Source organism: Cottoperca gobio, chromosome 23, assembly GCF_900634415.1.
Source record: "Cottoperca gobio chromosome 23, fCotGob3.1, whole genome shotgun sequence".
NCBI classification, from domain to species: Eukaryota; Metazoa; Chordata; class Actinopteri; order Perciformes; family Bovichtidae; genus Cottoperca; species Cottoperca gobio.
In genome coordinates, this window is record NC_041377.1 from 11922253 (window position 1) to 11943528 (window position 21276).

At 43.8% G+C, this 21276-nt stretch overlaps 1 protein-coding gene across 10 annotated transcripts; it reads right to left on the reverse strand.

Annotated features, from left to right (window-relative positions):
- Positions 1-74: 74 nt before the first annotated feature.
- On the reverse strand, positions 75-21209 carry usp15 (ubiquitin specific peptidase 15). Of its 10 annotated transcripts, XM_029462422.1 has the most exons (23): positions 21085-21209; positions 20188-20315; positions 19699-19829; positions 17380-17506; positions 16898-17043; positions 15436-15497; positions 14838-14927; positions 10265-10412; positions 9768-9941; positions 9165-9323; positions 8762-8986; positions 8590-8673; positions 8268-8362; positions 7711-7899; positions 6836-6954; positions 6399-6674; positions 6052-6122; positions 5278-5393; positions 5021-5170; positions 4673-4776; positions 4462-4550; positions 3191-3510; positions 3089-3149 (listed from the first exon to the last, which is right to left on the reverse strand). In XM_029462422.1, the coding sequence occupies exons 1-23, from the start codon at positions 21171-21173 to the stop codon at positions 3089-3091; spliced, it is 3153 nt and encodes a 1050-aa protein (XP_029318282.1). In that variant the 5' UTR covers positions 21174-21209. The 10 variants fall into 10 exon arrangements, with proteins under 10 accessions (XP_029318277.1, XP_029318274.1, XP_029318273.1 ...); XM_029462417.1 differs by lacking the exons at positions 3089-3149; positions 3191-3510 and adding an exon at positions 75-396; XM_029462414.1 differs by having other exon boundaries at positions 712-3510; positions 10265-10367.
- Positions 21210-21276: the final 67 nt, after the last annotated feature.

Genomic DNA, 21276 nt, shown 5'->3' on the forward strand with positions numbered 1-21276 from the left:
TTTTAATTACTTATTTGTTTATAAATGTTTTTTTATAGTAATAATAATAATAATAATAATAAACACATGTGCATATATAGAAGGATTACTCTCAGACATGTTTGTGGTAATGTTAAAATAAGGTTAATCAGGTTGTTATTATTATTAATTGTATTTTCTCTGCTCCACATCAGCATTTAAATGTTGGTTAATAACAATCACTTTCACTGAAGTTGGTTTCCGTTTTCTCTTCGAGAGTGAGCCACTGTTCTGCACACAAGCGCTCCTTCTTCGCCTCTTTCTTATTGGTTAGAAGGATGAGCCGCTGCTCTGGGGAACCTCCCAGCTGTGAGCGGGCAGAGAACCCGTCAGAACCCGGAGAGAACACAGTGTTCCTCCTCACAGATCAGCCTGCAGCTGCGGCACACACAGGAGAACAGAGTGGGAAATAAAATGGAAGGCTCATATTTAAAAGAAAAAAGAACACCAAAAACCCGTACGTGATTCAGAGAGCTGAAAAAAAGCTTAATGTTTATTCTTATTATGGAAATGATGTAAGCTACTGCAAGAATTCTTACTTACTGCTGTGACCTGTTACCTGCCTTTGATGAAAAAAAAAAAATGGAGTATTTCTCTTTATCTTTGATACTGTTTAGGATTGGCCCTTTTCTCTAACACTAACAAGTGTACACACGTACACACACGTACACACACCAGAGCAGGACCCACAGGAAGCTTTACACAACTTTATTGAAGATTGTGTATAAATACACATGCACATTTCAAATGTAAACCCAAGTGAACTCAAGTGCAGCCAAACCTGGAAACCCATATTATGCTGTCATGCAAAGATGTCTGGATTATTTTTACAAAAAACAGTCCCAAAACAACAGAACCATCCTTTTTCTTAAAAATATTCCCTCCCTGACAAGAGCACAGGCTAGACTTTGCAAACTAGTGTACGTGTGGACTCGAGCCACATTTCCCCAGACATTTCATGTCTTGCCAAGGTTTAAATATATTGTCTGTTTATTATTAAATGCTTACATATAAATAAATAAACTTTATCAAATGTGCACTCACAGAGTGAACTCTTATGTACAGTATTGTATAAGCCTATAGTAGCGATCACATCACACTCAGGATGGGGGGTGAGTCGCCCAAAAAGCAAGGCAGCGCTGAGGTGATGAAGCCCGCTGAAGTCAAAGCAGATGCTCATAAAGGCATGGTACACATCGAATATTCTGAGGCAACAGGTACGCTAACGCTGTTTACAATGGACGAACAGGTAGAAAAAGAAAGCATAACACTCCACCATGGAGAATAGTTTCATGAGTTACATCGATGGAGGAATATCCTGCAACAATCTGCCACAAAATATTTTCACTGTATCATGATCCCACAAGCTGAAAGGCCTTTGAGGCAGACTCACCCCGCACTTTTTAGTTTTTTCCCTTCCCTCGCTCCCCATCCTCAAAGCATTTTTTTCACCCTCTGGAAAGGGTCGCATTCAGCAGTATCCATGAATTCATACAGCTAATATCAAAAGGCGAAGAACCCATTTCCATCACATTCAACCAAACCAATAAAAGGAGCCGTGAAAAAACAAAAACGGAAATAACAAATCCGGCCCTGTAAAGAATCAAAAAGGCTTCAACCACATACATCTGGTCAGTGTTCATTCCATTCAGCATACATTCTGGCCCTCTTGTGGGCTAAAAGAAACAGCTTGAGATGATGTGGCCGCGATGTAACAAGCACACAAATAATACGGACGTTCGTACACGAGTGTTGGTGTATGAAAGGGCCGTGCGAGAGAGACGGTGCGATGGCGATGTGCAAAGAAAAGGCGACCGGTCTGAGATTAAGAGTTAAGGCTTAGGTGATCCGAACAAGAGACGATCCATCTGATGGGAGCGGAATCACTGATGGTCCTAATCTCACAGTGCCTCCAATATGAAGAGGAGCGAGCAGAGCCGTGTAAAGCTTTAAACAACACCTATGAATAACTTAGCAGGAGAGTGGAAGAGATTTGTGACGTCTGAGTCGGCCGGCTAACTTTTAAACAGATATTTGTTGCAATCCCTGCACATTATGTTGAGTTAAGACAGAGTGAAACAGCTGTTACTAATTCATTTTTGCAGGTAAAATGTGCAAAAAATCTCAATCTGTTTAGTTCTTTTGCAAAGTTAGCTAGATAGCTTCTCAATCCTGCTTTATTTTAGGTTTTAAGAAATATAAATTATCAACAGAGACCAGAGAGAGACAACAAAAGCAGGACCTTAAATCGCTAAGGTTCATGCCGATACAGTAATAATCTGTCTTAAAATGCAAGATCACAGCAGTAGCAGCAGCAGCACAAAGCTAGGACAGTTTGGCTGTTCGACACTTTATAAAACCAACTCTGAGCATCACTTCTCTACGTTAAGTCTAGACTGTACACGCGTCTCACCGCCGGCTCACTAAAGGCAGCTTCCTAAGCTATTCATGTGAGAAAACCCTCAGAGACATTATTGTTAAACAATTGCAGTATGTCTGGCAACTATACATAAAAAAAAAAAAAGGGGTGGATGGTTGGTGATTGTGCAAGTTCAAAATGTTTCAGCGCATCATGAACACCAGATACAATTCAGTGTTTAAAATATTTACATGGTCTAAATGATAGTAAAATGATATGCCAACAAAGTATTGCTCTCAAAAATATATAAAAAGCTAAACGCAAAAAAGCAGAGGGCGATTAAGAGCGCTACACCGCAGTACTGTGAAGCCTCTAAATCCATCCCTAATGTCGTCCAGTGACTCTTCTCAGAGCAGGTGAGCAAATCCTAAACGATTGGACGTGGCGACACACACACACACACACCACACACACACACACACACACACAGTGATCCAACCACAGAGGAGGGCCCTGATTTCTTAGAGTTGCGTAACCCGGCAGCTCTCTGACCGAACAGCCGTCACCCCCGCAGTGGCTCAGCCTGTCGGGCGGCCGAGTCCGAGCCGCTGGGTGAGACTGGTGGCGCCCGCTGCCATGCTGTGTGTCCATATGGCTTTAGATGGAAAGATCCTAGTCTCTCTCTCCATTTATTTACGTCCTCAGTTTGCCTCAGTTGGTTTTCATGGTGACGTCTCGGATGGGCGCCTGTTCCTCCTCCTCCTCCTCCTCCTCCTCCTCCTCTCTTCTTCTTCTTCCTCTTCCTCCTCTTCTCCCTGCTCGTTGTCGTTCTTCCTGCGCCGGTTCTTGTTCGGGTCCTCCTCGTCACTCTGATCGGTGGCGGCGCTGGCTGAGGTGGCTGAGGTGGCTGAGGTGGCTGAGGTGGCTGAGGCGGCGGCGGGCGGGGCAGCCTGAGTGGATGAGGCGGTCTTTCTCTCCTGCCTCTCCTCGCCTTCGTTCTCCTCCTCATCTTCTCCTTCCTCCTCCTCCTCCTCCTCCTCCTCCTCCTCTTCTTCCTCACGATCGAGAGCGAAGTAGCCGGTGCCCTTCACAGTATCCTGCCGCTGGTAGAACAGCACGTAGCCGGCTTTGGTCTGAGAGAAAGACAGCGAGTAAAAAGCCATCCAGCTTCACAAATAGCTCACTGCTGCTGTGGCTTTGTCATTATCTAGAATTTCTTTTATAACACTTCTAAACATTAGAACTTCTAATAACATGACGATGCAGTTTTTAATCCTGATAATGAGTCAACAGGATGCTGCATTAATAACCGCCGGCCTTAATGTTACATATGCACCGGCCTGCTGCTTTAACTATTTATTACAGCACCAAATGTGTGGGGTTTCCATCACTGAAAAAAGTCCACAACAAATGCACAATTTCCTTCTGTTAAAGTAGCATGTATTAAAACAGCACCGGGGATCTGCAGACGCCTGTTTCTGCCGTTACAGGTCCGCTGTGGCTGCAGGGCTGCTTCTGCCGCGTCAGTTATGCTTAATCATACCAACGCATATTTTATTATTTCTTTATGATTTCAAGGACTCTTGACACATTTTCCAAGGTGTTTGTTACCTTCTGACATCTTATAAAAGTATCAGCTGTGATTGTGCTGTGTGAACCTGACAAAAGCTGAACCATGGAACCAGGAAATGCTTCATTTCTCGGCCAAATATTGAGGTGGGTAAGCCTTTACAAACGTTCTCAACACATCTTAAGGAGACTTCACATTGTTTGGGTGTGGGCTCTCTTTATGAATCACCGAGTTGTGTTTATGTGCCAATTACTGTATATCAAGAACTGTCCAAGAGCAGTAACAGCAACAAAATACCCACAACCCCAGGCCTCAGCTCCTTATTAGTGCTTTTTTGGGAGTGCCAGCACAGTTGGATGCCTTTGATAAATCAGCAAAGTAATAGTTCATCATAATTAGTGACAATATCAGAAGTGCATTACTTTGATGAAATTCTAATTTGTGTCCAGCAAAACTGCCTTTGATGAATACACAGTAGTCATGTTGCCTGGCTTTTACCAATGAGGACACTCACCACTATTTGATCTTCGTTGGCAGGAGACACACTGCTGTCATCAAAGTTGTACCACTTTCCGTCGTCTTTGTTCTTGCCGTAAGCCGTGTCTGAGCAGGATGAGATTAAAAGACAGGACTATTTGCACAGCACGTTTCTGGATCATGCTGCAAAGTGTCGGTGCATAAAGGAAGATGAACACCGCTCAGTGATAATGTGAGGAGAATCTTACAGTGGCCTCCACCCATCCCGCCGTAGTGGTTGGAAACAGCAATGAGGTCATATTGGCAGGGCCCCGTGTTGGGGTTGATCAGGAACTCAGACATGTCCAGGTCTCTGCAGGAAAAATATGGTGAACTTTAAGTCGTCAGGTGCCATGCAATGCAAATATACACTGGGAAGGCAGAAGCCCTTTACATGAAGGAAATAATAAGATGCGTTTCTAATTACACCCTTAACGTGCAGATAGTATCATCCATAACTGTGGGTCTGCATATACTGGATGTGCAGTAGAAATTGCAGAGGATGCAATGTTCTGCTGTAGAAATTAATTGCCTTTTGTGTGCATGTGCGAGCGTACCTGAGTGGGAAATCCACAAGGGAGTCCAGTTTATCCCTCATGTAGCGGCTGTAGGAGAAGCGTTTCAGATGGACCACCAGCACCGGCGGCAGAGACCACAGGTCCAGCTTCTTAGTGGCCTGTTGGTGCTGCTTACAGTCTGGACAGTACCTATGAGACAGGATGTGCATCGCATGTTAGCCAATGCAGCTGACCTCACGTGTTTGGCTGACCGTGTCCTGCTCGTAACTTGTTTTTGAATGCGCGGCGTTTCTCACCACGGGTCCTCTGCTCCCAGTTTCTCCTTCGTGGTGAAAAGTTCGATGCAGTCCTTCAGCTTGAAGTAAGCCTTCTTCTGAGGCTTGTACTCCATGCTCTCATGCTTGTCAAAGTCCTGCTCTCAGTCACAAACGCACACAAAAACAAAAACACACAGGCACATACAGCTGTTAGAAAACACTTCTCATAGCACTGTGTGTGGATCGGGTCCAAAATAGAACAAAACAGGGAACGCTTTACCTTAAAGTGGAATTATACGAGTTCTGTGCTGTCACAATACTTTTTCACAAAAGTTAAAATATGGACTGATACAGTATCTTATTTGGAAATACATTCAAAGTATAACCAGGACAGCATTTGAATGCATAGAGATCAAATATGTGGTTATTCAAATCTAAAAAAATTAATAATAATAATTAAAACAAAAGAAGGGCGTTTCAGGGAAATACACATTTTCCACTTCTCCCAAATGTCCTCAAATTGTATTCCCTGAAGCCTCCTGGAGACGGTTAACACCTCGGAACACTTAGGGAGCAGTTGCTGTTGCAGGACATCAGATCTGTGACCTTTTGAATACATAAGAGTCATGCTCGTTCCTGGGACTTCCTGCTGCTCCTGTCTGGGTCACACTGCCATATCTTGTAGCAGGATGGCAGACTGCACTTGTTCTACATTGCACGGTACGCATGCTAAAGAGTACAGCAGCTGCTCTGCTGCATTAACATGGTAACGTTAGATCTGCATCAGAGAGCATCTTCTGATATCGGCTTTACCTCGACAACGCTCTCGTCAAAGTACTTCTTCCTCATCTCTGGTTCCCAGTCCAAGGAGAGATAAGAGCGGTCTGTAAAAAATAAAGTGGACAGAACACACAATTCAGACGAGCCATCTTTAATGTTGTCATCATCTTTCAGTCTGATATTTCATCGCTGCATCGACAGTCATTCATCTTGGTGCTTCTCCACGCAAAATAAAATATCCACCATTTAAAAACTGTGAATACTTTGTGAGAACAACACTCGATTCATAACTATTTAAATGATTGAATACAAGATGATGAGTCTGAATATATTTAGTTTGAACTTTAGGAGGTTATGTGAGGATTTATTCCCCTTCCTACCACTGAGTCGGAGGTGTCCCTCGTCAAAGCGGATCTGTCTGGTGTCCTCCTTAATGAGGGAGAAGTCCGTTTTTCCCATGTTATTGAACTGGAATGTAAAAAGTCTCTTTCTGTTGTGCCCGGGCGTCTGCGGCCCTTTGGTGGAGTTCTGCGGACCAACCACACCGTTCTCCAGCTCGTTGTCCGCCGAGTCCTCTGACTGGCTGTTGTCGTTCTCAGAGGGCAGCTCCTGATCCTGACTGGACTCGTCGTCCTGCTCGTCGGTCTCCATCTCGCCTGAGGGACGACGGAAAACACTTTAAAGCATCATGGCTGCTTCTGAAGAATAATGACTTTAAATAGCAAATGCTATGTGGCTTAAATTCAGTGAAGCATTTGTAAAGGTCAAAACTGTTCTAGGTAAACATGTCTGTGTGTGTGTGTGTGTGTGCACTCACTCGGCGAGCCCTCCTCCAGCACTCCATTAGTGGTGTTGCCATTGACAGTGTGTTGTTTGGGCGGCTGTGTCTCTTCACAATCCTCTTCATCCTCCTCCACTGAAGATCGCACAAACCGGCTGCAAAACACAAAATCATTTCTTTTTAAAATGATTTGTATGCTTTTACTTTTTTAGCACGCGATACGACTTCTACAGTTCTTCTAATTGATTTTTGATCGCCTGCCAAAGTGGCTGCTAGACAAGACGGTGAGCTTGTATCGATCGGCGGTCGGATATCAACGATTTATATTTCCTACATGGATATAGAGGCCATTTTAACTACTGTACCATCACAGCTAAGATGTTATGATGTTTAGAGATGGTTCTGGTGGAGCGGCGTGTCTGCCTGCTGAGCCTCGTTCAAAACAAGTGAAGAGCGAATTCTTAAATCTTAATACAAACCGGCCCACCGTCTCTTCTCCGTGGATCTGACGCCCGCCTCTCTGTGTGTCTGCTCACCAACATTTAGCTCCAGAAGAGAAGTTAACGTTATGCAGATGATTTAGTTTGTGGTATTAAAGAGTGGGCTTTATCGAATGTCATTTATATACATTCAAAGCTTCTCTTAAGGTCTTCAAATGAAACTTTGAACGTCTGTCGTTATATTTTATGACATCACCCTTAAAAAAAAGGGAAATATGATTTAGTGTTATTGTGGTTATATGCATGTAATTCATGGTGTTGTTAGATTGCTGATGGACCGCCCCGTTAATACAGTTGCCTGCGGCGAGCGGGAGAGATGTTCTTTTGAAAAGAGTAACCACGATTGGACGATAGATTAGGCTAGTGTCTTGAACAATGACTATACGATCAAACACAGACAGATGAAGGTACCAGAGGCGCAGCAGCAGCATGTTGTAGAGTTTGTCTTCACTGAGGGTTCTGGGGACGGCGAGCAGGAAGGGCTGTCCAAACAGCGGCGTGCTGGTGTGGTTGTAGCCCGACTGTTTGTACTTCTCCCTCAGGTGCACTGGGATCACCACATGGTCCGTGTCCTCCACCCTGTTCACCGCCAACTCAAACCTGCAGAGAGAAGTCTGCTCAGTTTTGAAGTCGCACTGAATATGCTTCTTGTTAGCAGCAAGAGAGGGGAAAGTGAAACTCCGGCATATTTATGTCCTTCGCAAATAAAGCGATCTAAATTGGTGGTGCTTTAAATCTCAGTCGCAACTACTGTCAGTAATAAAGTCAAAACAGTAAATACATTTTATCTGAAGTTTTCAAACCACTGACTTAATGCCAAATATGTAAAAAGGTATTACACCATGCATTAGGCAACTGCTTTATGTGGTAAATCAAGGGCAGAAACTTAAATTTAGTCAGAATTCAGATTATGCCGTTCCGTATATATCGATAACAGAGTATGCCTGTCAACCAAGTTCGACACTCACACATAGATATCGTCTCTTTCCATGATGCTGCTGAGGTTCTCGTTGGTGGCGAAGATCCGGTGGAAACGGTGGTTGTAGATGTCAGTTACAATCATCTGGGGTAAAGAGAAAAGTAGTCAGAAGACTCTTGGGAATGTAGGCAGATTAAACTCATATATGAACCAATTCCTAAAGCTACTTGGAACACTGTATAGCAGATTAAAGATTTTGGAGACAACATTTTCTCCCACTAGCAGCTGAAGCTGGGTGGGCAGGGACACTGTGCTGTCTGAGACGTCAGCACTATAACTGCCCAGAGCAGAGCCGACTGTGATGTTTATACCTTCTCAGCGGGCACGTCTGACAGGTTGGACAGGGAGGTACACAGGTCAGAGATGTAGCCCACCTTCGGCACAGTCAGCTTGTACTGAAACGGAAAGACATGACATGAAATCATAATGTCAGGGAAGAAAACTAAGTGCTGTTCAGGGGCTTTCGGAGGCATTGTGTCTTACCTGTGTGGGTTTGGCCAGAGGGTCCAGTCTCACCAGATAGACATCCAGCGTCCGCTCCTTCTTCATGGGCAGGGGCAAGGTCAAGTAGCAGAAAGGATCAAAGGTCACAGAGATCTTGGAGCACACAGGACACACCAGGGTGGACTTGAAAAGGCCGTGGAAGATGTCCACGATGATGGAGTCGTTTCTCTTGACGTGGTTTTCCCACGCCTCTTCCGCCACCACCTGAGATAAACGGCAAAACACAAACTAGCCGTTACAAAAGTCTGTCAAATAAAAAAATATAAGAAATAAATATAAACACAAATCATAAAATGTTCAACAATGAGACACATTAATAGGTATATACATACATGATGTATGACGCTACGTACACATATTTTCAGAGCCGTTATACTCTCACCTTATCAGGCCTGCCGTTAGCGTCCTTCAGCTGGATGTACGGCTTCTTCCTGATGCGGTTCAAGTCTTCGTGAAGGCCGTCCAGGAGAAAGGCCAGCAGCTCGTGAGAGTCCTGCTGTTGGTAGCCCGAGAACTGTGGGGCGAAGCGGCCCACCTGGGTCTGGAGATGGAGAACACATGTAAATAAATGACATGGGGAGGGGGACAAAATCAGAAGAAAAAAAGACAAATTAGGAAACCTTCTGCTGTATTATACTTAGTTACTTTTTTTGGCTATCTGTGTCTTTTTAAGACTTCCCCCACAGCACGGCCTTTTTCTAATTGTTGAATCTTTTATTTGAGTACTTTAAAACCCTTTACTCATCAGGCTTTTAACCTGGTGCATTAGGCCATTCTTGGTCTGCTGCTTCCCTACTTATAGTAATGATAGTATGGTTTGTACTCCAAAGACATACTTTTGCTTCCTGCTCAAACTGCCTTACTGTGACACAACAATAGCACTTTTACAGACCTTCCTTTGCAAAAATGTATAAAGAATGCAGCGTTTTGGTAGTGAACCCAATATCCAAAACCGTTTCCTGCTCAAGTGTTTCCAGGTAGTCACCTTGAAAGGCCTTGGGGTGACGTAGCTGTATTTTCCCGACCACAGCTGCTTGATAAGCTCGGCGTATGCTTTGGCAATATCCCCCTTCATGCCCAGCGGGTTGTCTTCGTTCAGCTCGTCTGTGAACTTGTCTTTGAGGAAGTACTCCGTCAGAGGAGGGATATTGCTTAAACACTGAGGGGCACAAAAGCAGGAGACGACAATAATCAGCCGAGGATCGATTTAAGCTCTTCACAAGATCTGCAATCTGACATTTTCATGCCATCACTTAAATACTTGTCATTATATGTACATATACAGAATGTATACAAATTAAAGACAGAAAAGCAACACACAGCGTTGTAGTATGGTGCTGGGCCACCACAAGCTTCCATACTCCTTGACATATATACACATTCATATATTAATACATAAATTCTTCTAGATTTTTGAAGACATGGAAAGAGTTAGAAACACTTTCCTAGACTGTGTAGACTTCCCTGAAGTGGTTCCATTACCTGCACAGCAGAGTTCATGAAACATGTGTTGCCCAGGTTGGAGAGTCCACAGAGGCCCGAGCGCTCACTCTGCCGGCTCTGGTCCGAGTAGTCATAGCTGTTGCTGTAGGGGTGGTAGGACGGTAGACTATAGCTTGAATTCTTCACACTGTGCAACAAACATACAAAAGCAAAAGGGTTGGATAGTGTGTGCCAAACTGCTACAAGCAAAGGAGCGGTCACAAACACCCTATTGTAATTCTGCTGCATCTATTTTAAGTTAACAGAGTATAAGATGTTTTTAAATCAAGATAAAGCTGTTACACTTAACACATTACGAATACCACCAGGCAAATATAGAGCTTCAGTTTCCACAATTTCCTTTTCAACCAAAGACCAAACTACAACCCGAGAAAATAACCCCCACTCCCCCCAAAAAAAGACAATCAGAGAGCTTAAAGCTTGGCCTCCCCAACTGCAGCAATCAGCAGACCTCTGGGAAGGCTGCGAGGCAGTGTTGGTCGCTTCTGCCTCCCACTGGTCAAGGGAAACAGCTGTGATGGCGGTGGAAGCACTGGCCTCGCAGTTCAACACACGGTGGTCCACCCTCCTGCTCTCCAGCTCCACCGCCTCAGGCCTCAGGCACCACCAGCAACACAGGAGCATGACATCTCAGCCCCGCCCCGGCCCATGCCGGCCCGCATGTCCGCAAGAAACAGAACCACCAGCAGCCTGGATGGGGTTCGGCTCGGGTCTGGTGCATGCAAAGCCTGGTTTATTAGAGGCCGGAGAGGAAAGTCCAGCTCTGGTCTTTACTGTTGAGTCCTAATGTTAACTCAGCTGAACCCAGTGCTGCTCCTGTAGCTGTTTGGATATAGTCCGAACCAAGTTTAGGCCTCCTTCCAAGTCCAGCTGCACCAATAATCAAGCCACAGAACGCATTAATACACAAAAACACACACACTCTTCCTCTTTCTAAAAGCTAACTAAGCAGCTCCCTCCTCTCTTTTCTCCCCTTCTTCTTTTCCGAGCTTGACCGCCTGCCATCTCGTTATCCTCTCTGCCTCAGATGCCTTCCCTCTGTCCTGTCCTCTGGTCTTCTGCTCCTCCCTCTGGCCTGCCTGCTGCTCTCTGCCGCTCTACGGCTACCAGCAGATATTTATAGCAGCATCAGCAGCAGCAAGGATGCTCAAGACTACCGCTACCGAAGCTAGAGGTGCACACACACAGAGACAGAGAGAGAGAGAGAGAGAGAGAGAGAGAGAGAGAGAGAGAGAAAAAAAAAAGAGGAAAAAAAAAAGAAAAAGAGAGAGAGAGAGAGAAAAAAAAGGGGAGAGAGAGAGAGAGAGAGAGAGAAGAGAGAGAGAGAGACAGATGCCGCACCAGATCGACAGCTCTATCAGTCTAGAGAGAGAGAGCGGCTATCTATCTCTATACTCGTCTCTCCCGAAGCTCCGCCGGCTGCTCTCGGCTTCTCGTGCCTCGCGCTGCGCGTACCCGCAGTATTAGGGGGGTTGACAGAAGAGAAATGAGATGGGATGGAGGGAGCAGCTGATCCACTGCATCCAGCTGAGGCTGCAGTATTCGCAGGCCTGACTCTTAGTGTATCTCTCTCTCTCTCTCTCTCTCTCTCTCTCTCTCTCTCTCTCTCTCTAACGCACATCAACACACACACACATCAACAGTCACTCGTGCAGACACCATTTATCCCCTTTTCTTACACTCTTGCACACATTATATTATTCCGTACTCTCTCTTCTCGACACACTAACACACAAATTTACACACCATGACATTGTTAGCACCCTTCAAACACACACTTTGACAATCCCTCTTTAATATGCCATGGCTGTCTGTACGAGAGCTTTTAAAGGGGAGGGTCTACATAAATAAGCTAAGATCAAACTGAAGAAAGGGATGGTTTCATCAGAGGGGACGGCACGCGTGTGTGAGTGAGAAGGCAGGTGTTGAGGGGAGCAGGAGCAGATGAAATGTATTCTGAAGGTCACTTAGACTGCAGAATGTGTGCATCGCAATGAGCTTAGGGGAGAGGCGAGGTAAAGAGACTCAAGTAGAGAGTGAGAGAGAGAAACTGACAGAATTAGGGGACACTGCCTCGTAAGACGGTGAAACTTACTGCCGTTACAGAGTATTGCTACTGAGGCTAAACTGACCAGGCCAAAGCGCAAAACCAAAAAGACAAGTGTTGTGTAATGCGGGAACAACACTTCATATGAAATAAATAAAAAAAGAGGCCCCATGTATAATTCAGAGGAAACGACAGCTCTGGCACTACAGTGAATCAGGGACAGAAGAGATGCTGGGAGTGAAGATCCAATTTCCCCAAGTCACCCACTCTGTGTCTTCCACAATCCAACAACACTGTGCAGGAAAAGATCCCACTGATATCAAACAGTATAAAGCAGAGCTGTTAAATTATATTGTGTAACTATACTCCTAGATTTTCTTTTCAGCTAGTGAGTGCAGGAAGGACAGGCTCGCCCACCTTCTTTATCAATATTGATTTTTCAGGGTGGCCAAGCTTGTGGCTGTTATTTCTGCATTCCAAAAGTATCAAAAAAACAATGCAGTGTCCTTATCCAAGACACACACACACGAAGGGGGGGAACAGTAAAGCTCCACCCAGTCGAGCAGTGCTCTCTAGCAGAGGGCTGACGGAGCCTTGAGGTCCCAGTGCTTTAGCAACAAATCTTAATCGAGGCTACAGTGACATTTTCAGGAAATTGAAAGTTGAAAAGAAAAGATGTAATTCATTTTAGGAATAGAATGAAATCTAGACTGATTTGTAGATGTAGATGCTTCTGTGCTTTCACCTCTTGTGTTGAGATGGTGAAGAATGGTAAAGCTTCAGAAAATGCTTAAGCACAGACTGTCATTTTCTTTTTTGAATGATTGACAATAACATATTTTATTGGTTGCTCTTTGGTATATCAACTTCCATTACACGCAGTTAAGTTCCAGAATGACTCAGAGAGCCCAAAGTTGAAAGCGTGAGCTCCAACAACCAACGAACGTCAGACGTGCGTCATGAAATCTAAACGAGAGAAAAGACGGCGATGTGGGGATGTGGGTAAATGAGAGGATCTGAAAACATTTTTGAATTACTAACAAAAGATATATTGGATTTGAACAGTTGCAAAGACTCTGTGCCAAGTCCGTTGCAGGCTTGCCGATGCGACCCAAATACAGTACAGTGCTGATGTTCTAGTATTTGAAAGTAGCATCAACATACACAATAGGACTAAGGCCGCGTTCAGACCGATAACTGCACAGTGCTAAAAAAACGCAAGGGGCTGCTGCATTGGTGTGTGTGTGTGTGTGTGTGAGTGTGTGTGTGTGTGTGTACTGCTTAACGTTAACGTTAACCTTAACGTTATGATGTTATGATGAGACATGAGAGAGGATCCAGGAGTGCGATCAAACGCCATGACGGGTGCACAAATCAGGATTTTGCAACTCTGGAAAGTTATCGTGGCAACAATTAATTTATCTTTCCTCTCAGCGGTTGTGTGGTGAACTGTAGAAATGTGCTTCCACAAAACATTGTTTACCAGGAATGTGCGCTTACACACATTTGAATGGCCACCACAGCACCCTGTAGGAGGATGTAGTGTAGAACCAGGTCACGTTTATTTCCAGACGACCCTGCATTTCTTTTGCAGGGACACTCTGCAAATGAGTGTGGGGCTAAAGTCTGTCGGAGTCAGCAGGAGTTGGGGTCCGAGAAATCTTACATAGGCCATCTTATAAATACAGCAATAATCTAAGCAGAAAAATAGATGAGATTTAGGGAAATGCTTTGTTTATTTAAATAGATAATGTTATCTGGATATACCTTTGTTTTAAATCAGAAAACAATTGTACAAATAGTCTGTGCCAAGTATGTCTCAGGCTTGTTGCTATGCCCCAAATACATTGCTAATATTCTATCATTTAAATATTACTTTTGATTGAGCGTTGTACAAGACAGCAAGGGGGAAATCAAGACCTTGTAGCACACAGTAATGGGTAGAATAATTATCACATTAACCATAATCATGCAGCCCTAGCCAGAGCGATCAATCAGTAAGGTAGAAAATCAGATGCAAACTATTACTACTAGCATAATTAAATGCTGAGTCAGGCACCCAGAGGCACCGGAGGGCCATTTACAGAGAGCACTGCTGTCGCTGGAGAAAATTCAACAAAGATCAATCCCTCGTAAGCCCCTTCCCCCCTCCCTGCTATCAGCTTTTACAGCTGAATCTGCATCATCACAAGATAGCTTTAGGACCCAAACCACAGGCAGAGATAGACCTGTACAAAACGTTCCTCAAACTACCGGGATACTGTTAGCGGATCATTCAGCATGACTGAAACAGGAATGAGTAACGAAGCTGAGAAAAAGTCCAAATAGACCAAATTGAAGTTCCCTCTTTTGCAGGAAGTTCTGGAGGAATGTCTTCAGGAATTGGATCAGAAATTCCAGCGAGGTTAAAGTGAAGGTTTTGTGCTGAGCAATACAACCGACACCATCTCTGTCTGTTGGCATTCAAACCCACCCTCTGCTAATTAACCCACTGCTAAGCCTTACTTCCTGCTGTTGAAGCTGCTGTTATGATTGTTTGTGAGAGATGAAGGCGAGATCTTTGGCAAAGCAGAGAGATTGGAAGCACCAGATGACCTTCAAAAGATAAAGAATAGATCATGAGTTAGAGGAGAGGAAACAAGGAGCTGTTCCAGAAAGGTGTGCAAGTGTCAATCAAATAAAACTGAGATGATTTAAATCAAATAAGAGGTATAGGTGAGCAACAAAGGGTCAAGCCAAAGAGGAAGACTGGCGCAAAGTCATAGAGAGAGGACATCTTGGAAGATGATGAGGTGCTCTAGTGACATAGCAGGGAATCTTAAAAACAATTACACTTTGCATATTTGAAAGAGAAGGTAACTGAAAGGTGTTTCAAACATCTTGCCAGACTAGGAATTCTAGTGCTGTTTCTCCTCAAATGACTTTAGTTCCCTTCAACTCCAAGTAAAAAAAAGTCCTTAGCAATTCAATAATACAGCGTCTGTGTGTGTAATCCTTTGGCAAATCAACAACAGTGTTTGGTTAGAGCGTGAAAATTGCATTCTATTTCTGTTCCTTCGGTCAAACAAAGGAATATTAGCCAGGTGATGTGCCGTTCACTCACTTGGGTGCCGTGGAGCCTCGGGGCCACGAGCCATCCTCACTCTTCTGCTCTATTACGAGAACCTGTGGGAGACGGCAGAGAGAAAATAGGTCTCCATCTGCTTCCACCAAACGTTTAGATGTTTGCATCCTATACTGTGGTCCACGGAATAGAAATGTAGTTTGCACTCGGAGGGAAAAAAGCTGATTATTTATCTCGAAATGGGATGAAGGGCATTTTATTTTACTACAATTAATGGGTTATTCAGATTAGTCAAAAATATCAGATTATACTCTGAATTTAAGAAATGAAATCAAGACGGTTCAGAACAAAAGCGGAACACCTTTTTAATAAACAGACACAAAGAGTGTGTGGCCTTTCCACACACTGTGAAGATCTGCCATTGACTTCTCAAAAGCTACAAGTAGAAGCAACAACATGTTACTGATATTTCTAAAGGGGAAAGACAGGGAGCGGGACGGATCTTATCCACCTGTTTCGCAAAAGGACGATTTGTCAGAGGCTCAACAACCCTCTAGAACAGCTGCTGGTGAACGGTACAGCCCGTTTGTGGACAGGTGCCTGAATTAATCTAGGCTTGTATAGAAACGGAGTTTGCTTTAGTCGACTGCCAGGTGGATGCCAGGACACGCGTGCGCATTTTAAGCAGCTTACCAAGAGGTTGCGTGACGATAAACAGATGATGTGGGTTTTGAAGTTGTAACCATCTCATAAACAGGACGGTCTTACCACATTGTGTTAACATAACTTCAGCTTCCCCTGAAAACACTTTCAAGTGAGATGTTATTTAAATAATCTACTGTGTATTATTTTCATTTAATAAGTTTCTGCTTTGCTGTTCTCCATCATACCATAGATATTTATTTGTTGCATTTGTTGCTTTAACCACCCCCCTGTGTCGAGACTTTTCTGTTCCTGAAATACTAATATAATAAAGAGTTTACACAGGAGAGAAACTGGGTGGATAGTAGGAGCAGTGATGCAAAGAAAAAGACAAGAGCACCACCGAAAGACACTCAAACTTCAACAGAACAACAAAGAAGAAACTTGTCACAGTACCACGCACGTCACTTATTTCATGGTACATTATAAAAGAATTGGTCACAAAAAAAGGTTATTCAAGAACTTGGCACTGAGATCAGTTAGACTGCCCTCTGCAGGTCATGACAACCTCTGGGACACACATTTAAACAGAAAGAAAAGGGTTTTCTGAAGATCCCCTCTGCTGCAGCCTAAAAGGACTGACTGACAGAGAGGACAAATAAGGAAAAGCTATCTGAAAAAGCATATTTCTCTGAGCTCAGGAATAATAACTGTCGACATAGCAAGCCATATTTGGATAGCTCTGTGTCAATTATGTCAAATACTTTTTTAGGGCTGACTTCTGGAAAAGAAACCTGCAGAGCTTTTCAAACTGTTCTCACATTGTGACAATGTCAGATAAAACTCCAGAAGTCCCTACCTGTCCCTGGTAGAGGCCGGCGTCTTGAATAGTGCTGTCAGGTTTGTTGAGAGGCTCAAAGGTGTTGCTCATGTAGCGGTTCCACAGCCTGGTCTCCTTCTCGTCAGCGATGCTGAACAGCTTCCTCATCTCCTTCTCTATCACGTCTATATCAAAGCGTGAATATTATCAAAAGAAAGACTGAGGGTGAACAACAGAAATTGCCAGGAGTTTACCTACACATACTTACAGAATGAAAAACCAAGGACAATTATTGATTTATTACCTATTAACAAACTTCTTATTAGTAAAGACTTAAGGTTATAAGTGGTGAAGAGTAAGATAACAAGTAATGGCAAGGAAGATCTTTCTTCATCAATGCCCGGGAAGAAAACGGAATAATAAATGTATTTTTTAGCAGGTTTATGAAATCTGACTGAATGCCAGTCAACATGGAACTCCTTGGAGGTCACTTAGGTCACATAGACAGTTCTCAGGCCTACCTATTGTGTCGGCTTTACTGAAGCGTCTGGTGATCAAATTGTCCATGTTGCCGTCTTCACAGAGCTTCAGCTCCGTCAGGTACACCTCCACTTTGCAGTGCTTCACAAACATACCCTGTTCCACCACCTGGAGAAAAAACATAGTGGAATTATTATTTGATCAAAGCATGATTAGTCAAATAAAAATACATTGCATATGTGCAGAACTCAATATGAAATACTATATTGGCAATTAAAGTATTTGCAGAAATTCTTACTATGAAAAAGTGGCTCTCATAAGACGACACATAATATACTACAACTCCTCAGGATAATTACAAATATTTTCCCACTGCTTTTTAAATATTAATTGTGTGCCATATCTGCACTACATCAGCTGACTACAGTATGTAAACGTGTTAGTCTTGTAAACATAATGTTGCAACATGTCAAGCCAAAGCACAAGATAAATATCTGCTGTCACAATATCAGATTAAATAACAGGCTCATCATGTTGTTCATGCTGATCATGAAACAAAAATGGACTCTTTTACAGCTGCCAACATGAGTCTATTTGCTGGTTATTCTTTGAATATGAAATTATTACACTTGCTGTCCCTAGGTACTCTTATATTACTTCTCTCTAATTAGTTATTTGTGATCTTAAACAATGAAAGGTGTCTGCTAAATTTGGGGTTGTACTAGCTTCCGTTTCTCATGGTTAACAAAGTACAGTCTGCTGGCCTGGTTGCCACACAACTGATAGGAGTCAGAGTGCTTAAATTAGCAGCACCTTGTGGAAACAGCTGAGGGGTCCCAGCCTATTTATTTCACCGCTGAGCCCCCTTCAACACACACTCACACACACACAAGCATATATACACACAGTACTAACTTCACAAATGAGAACCGTAATAGTCATACACACACACACACACACACACGCACTTCCCCCACCCTTCCCCTATCCTACCCCGATCGCCCGGTGGGACCATCCTACCACTCAGCGCAACACCCATGTGTTTGTAAACTCGGAGCAAAAGCCCAACTCATCGTCAAACTCTGGCAGAATTTCTCAAATCAGAGCAGAGATAAACCATTTACCCCACCCACCCCATTTCTCCCAGTCTGGTGCTGCCTTTCGCACTCCTCTCAGAAGCTTTGACGCTGCTTCTCTCAGAGTGACCTCAACCAGCATTCCTCCACTTCAAAAAACAAGGACACTGCAGGAACCCTTCACCGGTGTTGGCATATCACACCAGAAGAGCACAACGGAAGGAAACGTAGCTCCAAACCTGGGACTACAATCCTCCTAAATCCTTTTTAACGCTTGTGTTCCCCCAGCATCTCAGGATGGCAACCCCACAAAAGAAACAAAGAGTTTAAAAGAAGAGGAAATCTAATAATGAACCTCCTGCATGTTGTGTCTCGCGGATCCCTCCATGTAGCTTTTCAGTCATCCAGCACGTTGTCTGAAAATAGAAACCCCGCGGCCACCCGATATGTCCCACGACATACATGGCAAAATGGGAGGGTCAATAGAAGGGGGGAGAAAGAACGAGAGAGAGAACGATAGCGATGAAGGGGGAGAGGAACTTCTTCTAGCAGCCATGATGCCATGACTAGCGAGATTTGAAACGGGGATTTGATACTGTAGGTCCCGTTAAGTTGTAGCTGCCATCATGAAATATTCCGCTGACTAAGCAACAGTAACCACACACACAGCCATCCAGGGGTTTGTTTCACTCTACCAAAACATCTGTGAAAGTATTTATTCACCTCTTAAACAAATAACTGCAGTTCAGGATCGAAATGAATGAAAAGCCGAAGGAAATTCATTTGTCGTTTCCTTTTCATGTGAGGTAAATATCCAATATATCAGCACTATCTTTATTTGTTTCCAGGTGCTGTGCACGATGAATCACTGCACATCTAACTGACCAATCAAGTCAATCAATAAATACGCACTACATGTTTTATGGTTACACACAAGCATACAGTATTTCATTCCAAACTAAATTGTGTGCCAGACCGTCATTTGCCATTCTTTTTGTTAAAAATGTATAATGAGCAGCAGTAGAGCCATGTCAATATTCTCCAATATCAAGTTTCTATTACAATTGTCCTGCACTCTTCATATCCCGATCTCAAATTACCATATTCTCCATTTCAACCCAACACAAGCAATACTATACACCATAGCTACTAACAACAACTATTAATCTGCAACACAGAAAACCACCTTTGCTGCCATTATATTGTCCTACTCACTATATTCTCACTGCAGTGAGCAGAACATTCTTCAACCATGGAATACAATCATGAAGACGTAACTCTTACCTTGCGTGCAATTGGCTCCTGGTTCTCTGTCAATCCATACCAACTGACAAGCTTATTCCAGCCCTCTGTGGGGACCAGGATGTAGTCAAGCTCATCGATGAGGTGCTCCTTGATGGCCAGCACATCCCCATCTAGAGGTAAGGAGGGTATGAGAGAACGGTTGAGAAACAATCAAGCAGACAGGTGGAGGGAAAGCACATTGTGGGACAGCACTTACAACAGTGACCCTGCCCTTACTGTCTCCCACGACACAAAACACACAAAGAAATAAAGGTATGCTGTAGACCTTTCTATGAACCCCGAAAAGGCTACTCTATGGAGTTTGTAAACAATGCTGTTTTTTGTTCCCTTTTCCTCTAAACTCTTTGTTACTCCTTCCAGAATGATAAAGCTAAACTGACCAGGGGTCCATGGTGTGCCACACAGTATTTAAAATATATTCCTTATTGTGAATTAATGTCTAAGGAAGTGAAGCATCATCCGTCTTACCTCTGAGAAGACCGGAGTTATCAACTGGTCCTGGGTAGACATTCTGGTCCCCCATCTGGTATTTGTCCCAACTGTCATATCCGACATATTTCTTCCACTGTTTGAACCAGTGACTGTCCACCAGGTACCTGCAGAAAGGGCAAACAGTATTATAATGTCGGCTCTGATAAAGCAAGATGGGACACTGTTAATCAGTCTAGATTAGTCGGTCATGCAACAAGCTTTACGTTGTAAACTAAAGCTTTATAAATAGTTTCTTTTTCACACGTTAAATGGTGATAGTGGAAATACTTTGGCAGGTGAAGTCTACCTTTGTGTCAGTGTTTTTAACAGATCTGACTGAGAGGAAAACATAACACATATTGATAGTTGTAACAGTAACTTAGTGACGACGACTTGAGTTTAGGTTGCTGCATGCTTGGCCAGCTGGCTCTGTGATTTTGACAGGTGCTTCTCTTCCGACTCCGCCCTGCAGAAGTCGACGGATGAACCCACTGGCTGGCAAACCACTTAGTGCTTCGGTAGGCTATCCAATTAGCCATTAGCCTGCTAACTAAATCAGCTAAATTAAATGCAGCATCACTGAGATCATGTCATCAGAATAATAGCGACATGGTCATTTAAAAGTAGCGAATTGAACCACCAGAACACATCATTTAACGTTCAAGGATACCCATCGTTCTTCACTGACAGTCTAATAGCTAGCGTTAGCTAAACCACCACTAGCCTGCCAAGCTGACACACATGAAGCTGACAGGCTCCCGTTAGCTAGCTCGAAGCTAACTGTCAACACGGCCCGTCACCCTGGCTTTATTATCCTTTATGACGCTGACAGCCTCGACAGAGTCAGCCCACGGCCACGCGGTATCTTTGAAAAGGTTTCAGCTCAAGTCTTACCAAGTGTCTCCCTTTTTTAGCTGTATTTTCAACAGTGCCGCGACCTCTCCTCTCTGGGTATCCAGATCTGCCGCTCCTCCTTCCGCCATCTTTCCTCAGACATCACCCGCTGCATGGTGGGAAAGTGCGGGGCGTCACCGAGGCACGTTGAGAGTGACGCTGCTGTTTCAGCCAATCATCAGCTCCCTGACA

What these genes read in the sequence shown, in the direction of transcription:
- usp15 (XM_029462413.1), bottom strand. Translation starts at nt 21,173, where the DNA reads ATGGCGGAAGGAGGAGCGGCAGATCTGGATACCCAGAGAGGAGAGGTC. An exon ending in CAGACGTGCCCGCTGAGAAG is followed by an intron (nt 8,363 to 8,589) that starts GTATAAACATCA and finishes TCTTTACCCCAG; the next exon opens with ATGATTGTAACTGACATCTA. An exon ending in GGGACACCTCCGACTCAGTG is followed by an intron (nt 6,123 to 6,398) that starts GTAGGAAGGGGA and finishes TATTTTTTACAG; the next exon opens with ACCGCTCTTATCTCTCCTTG.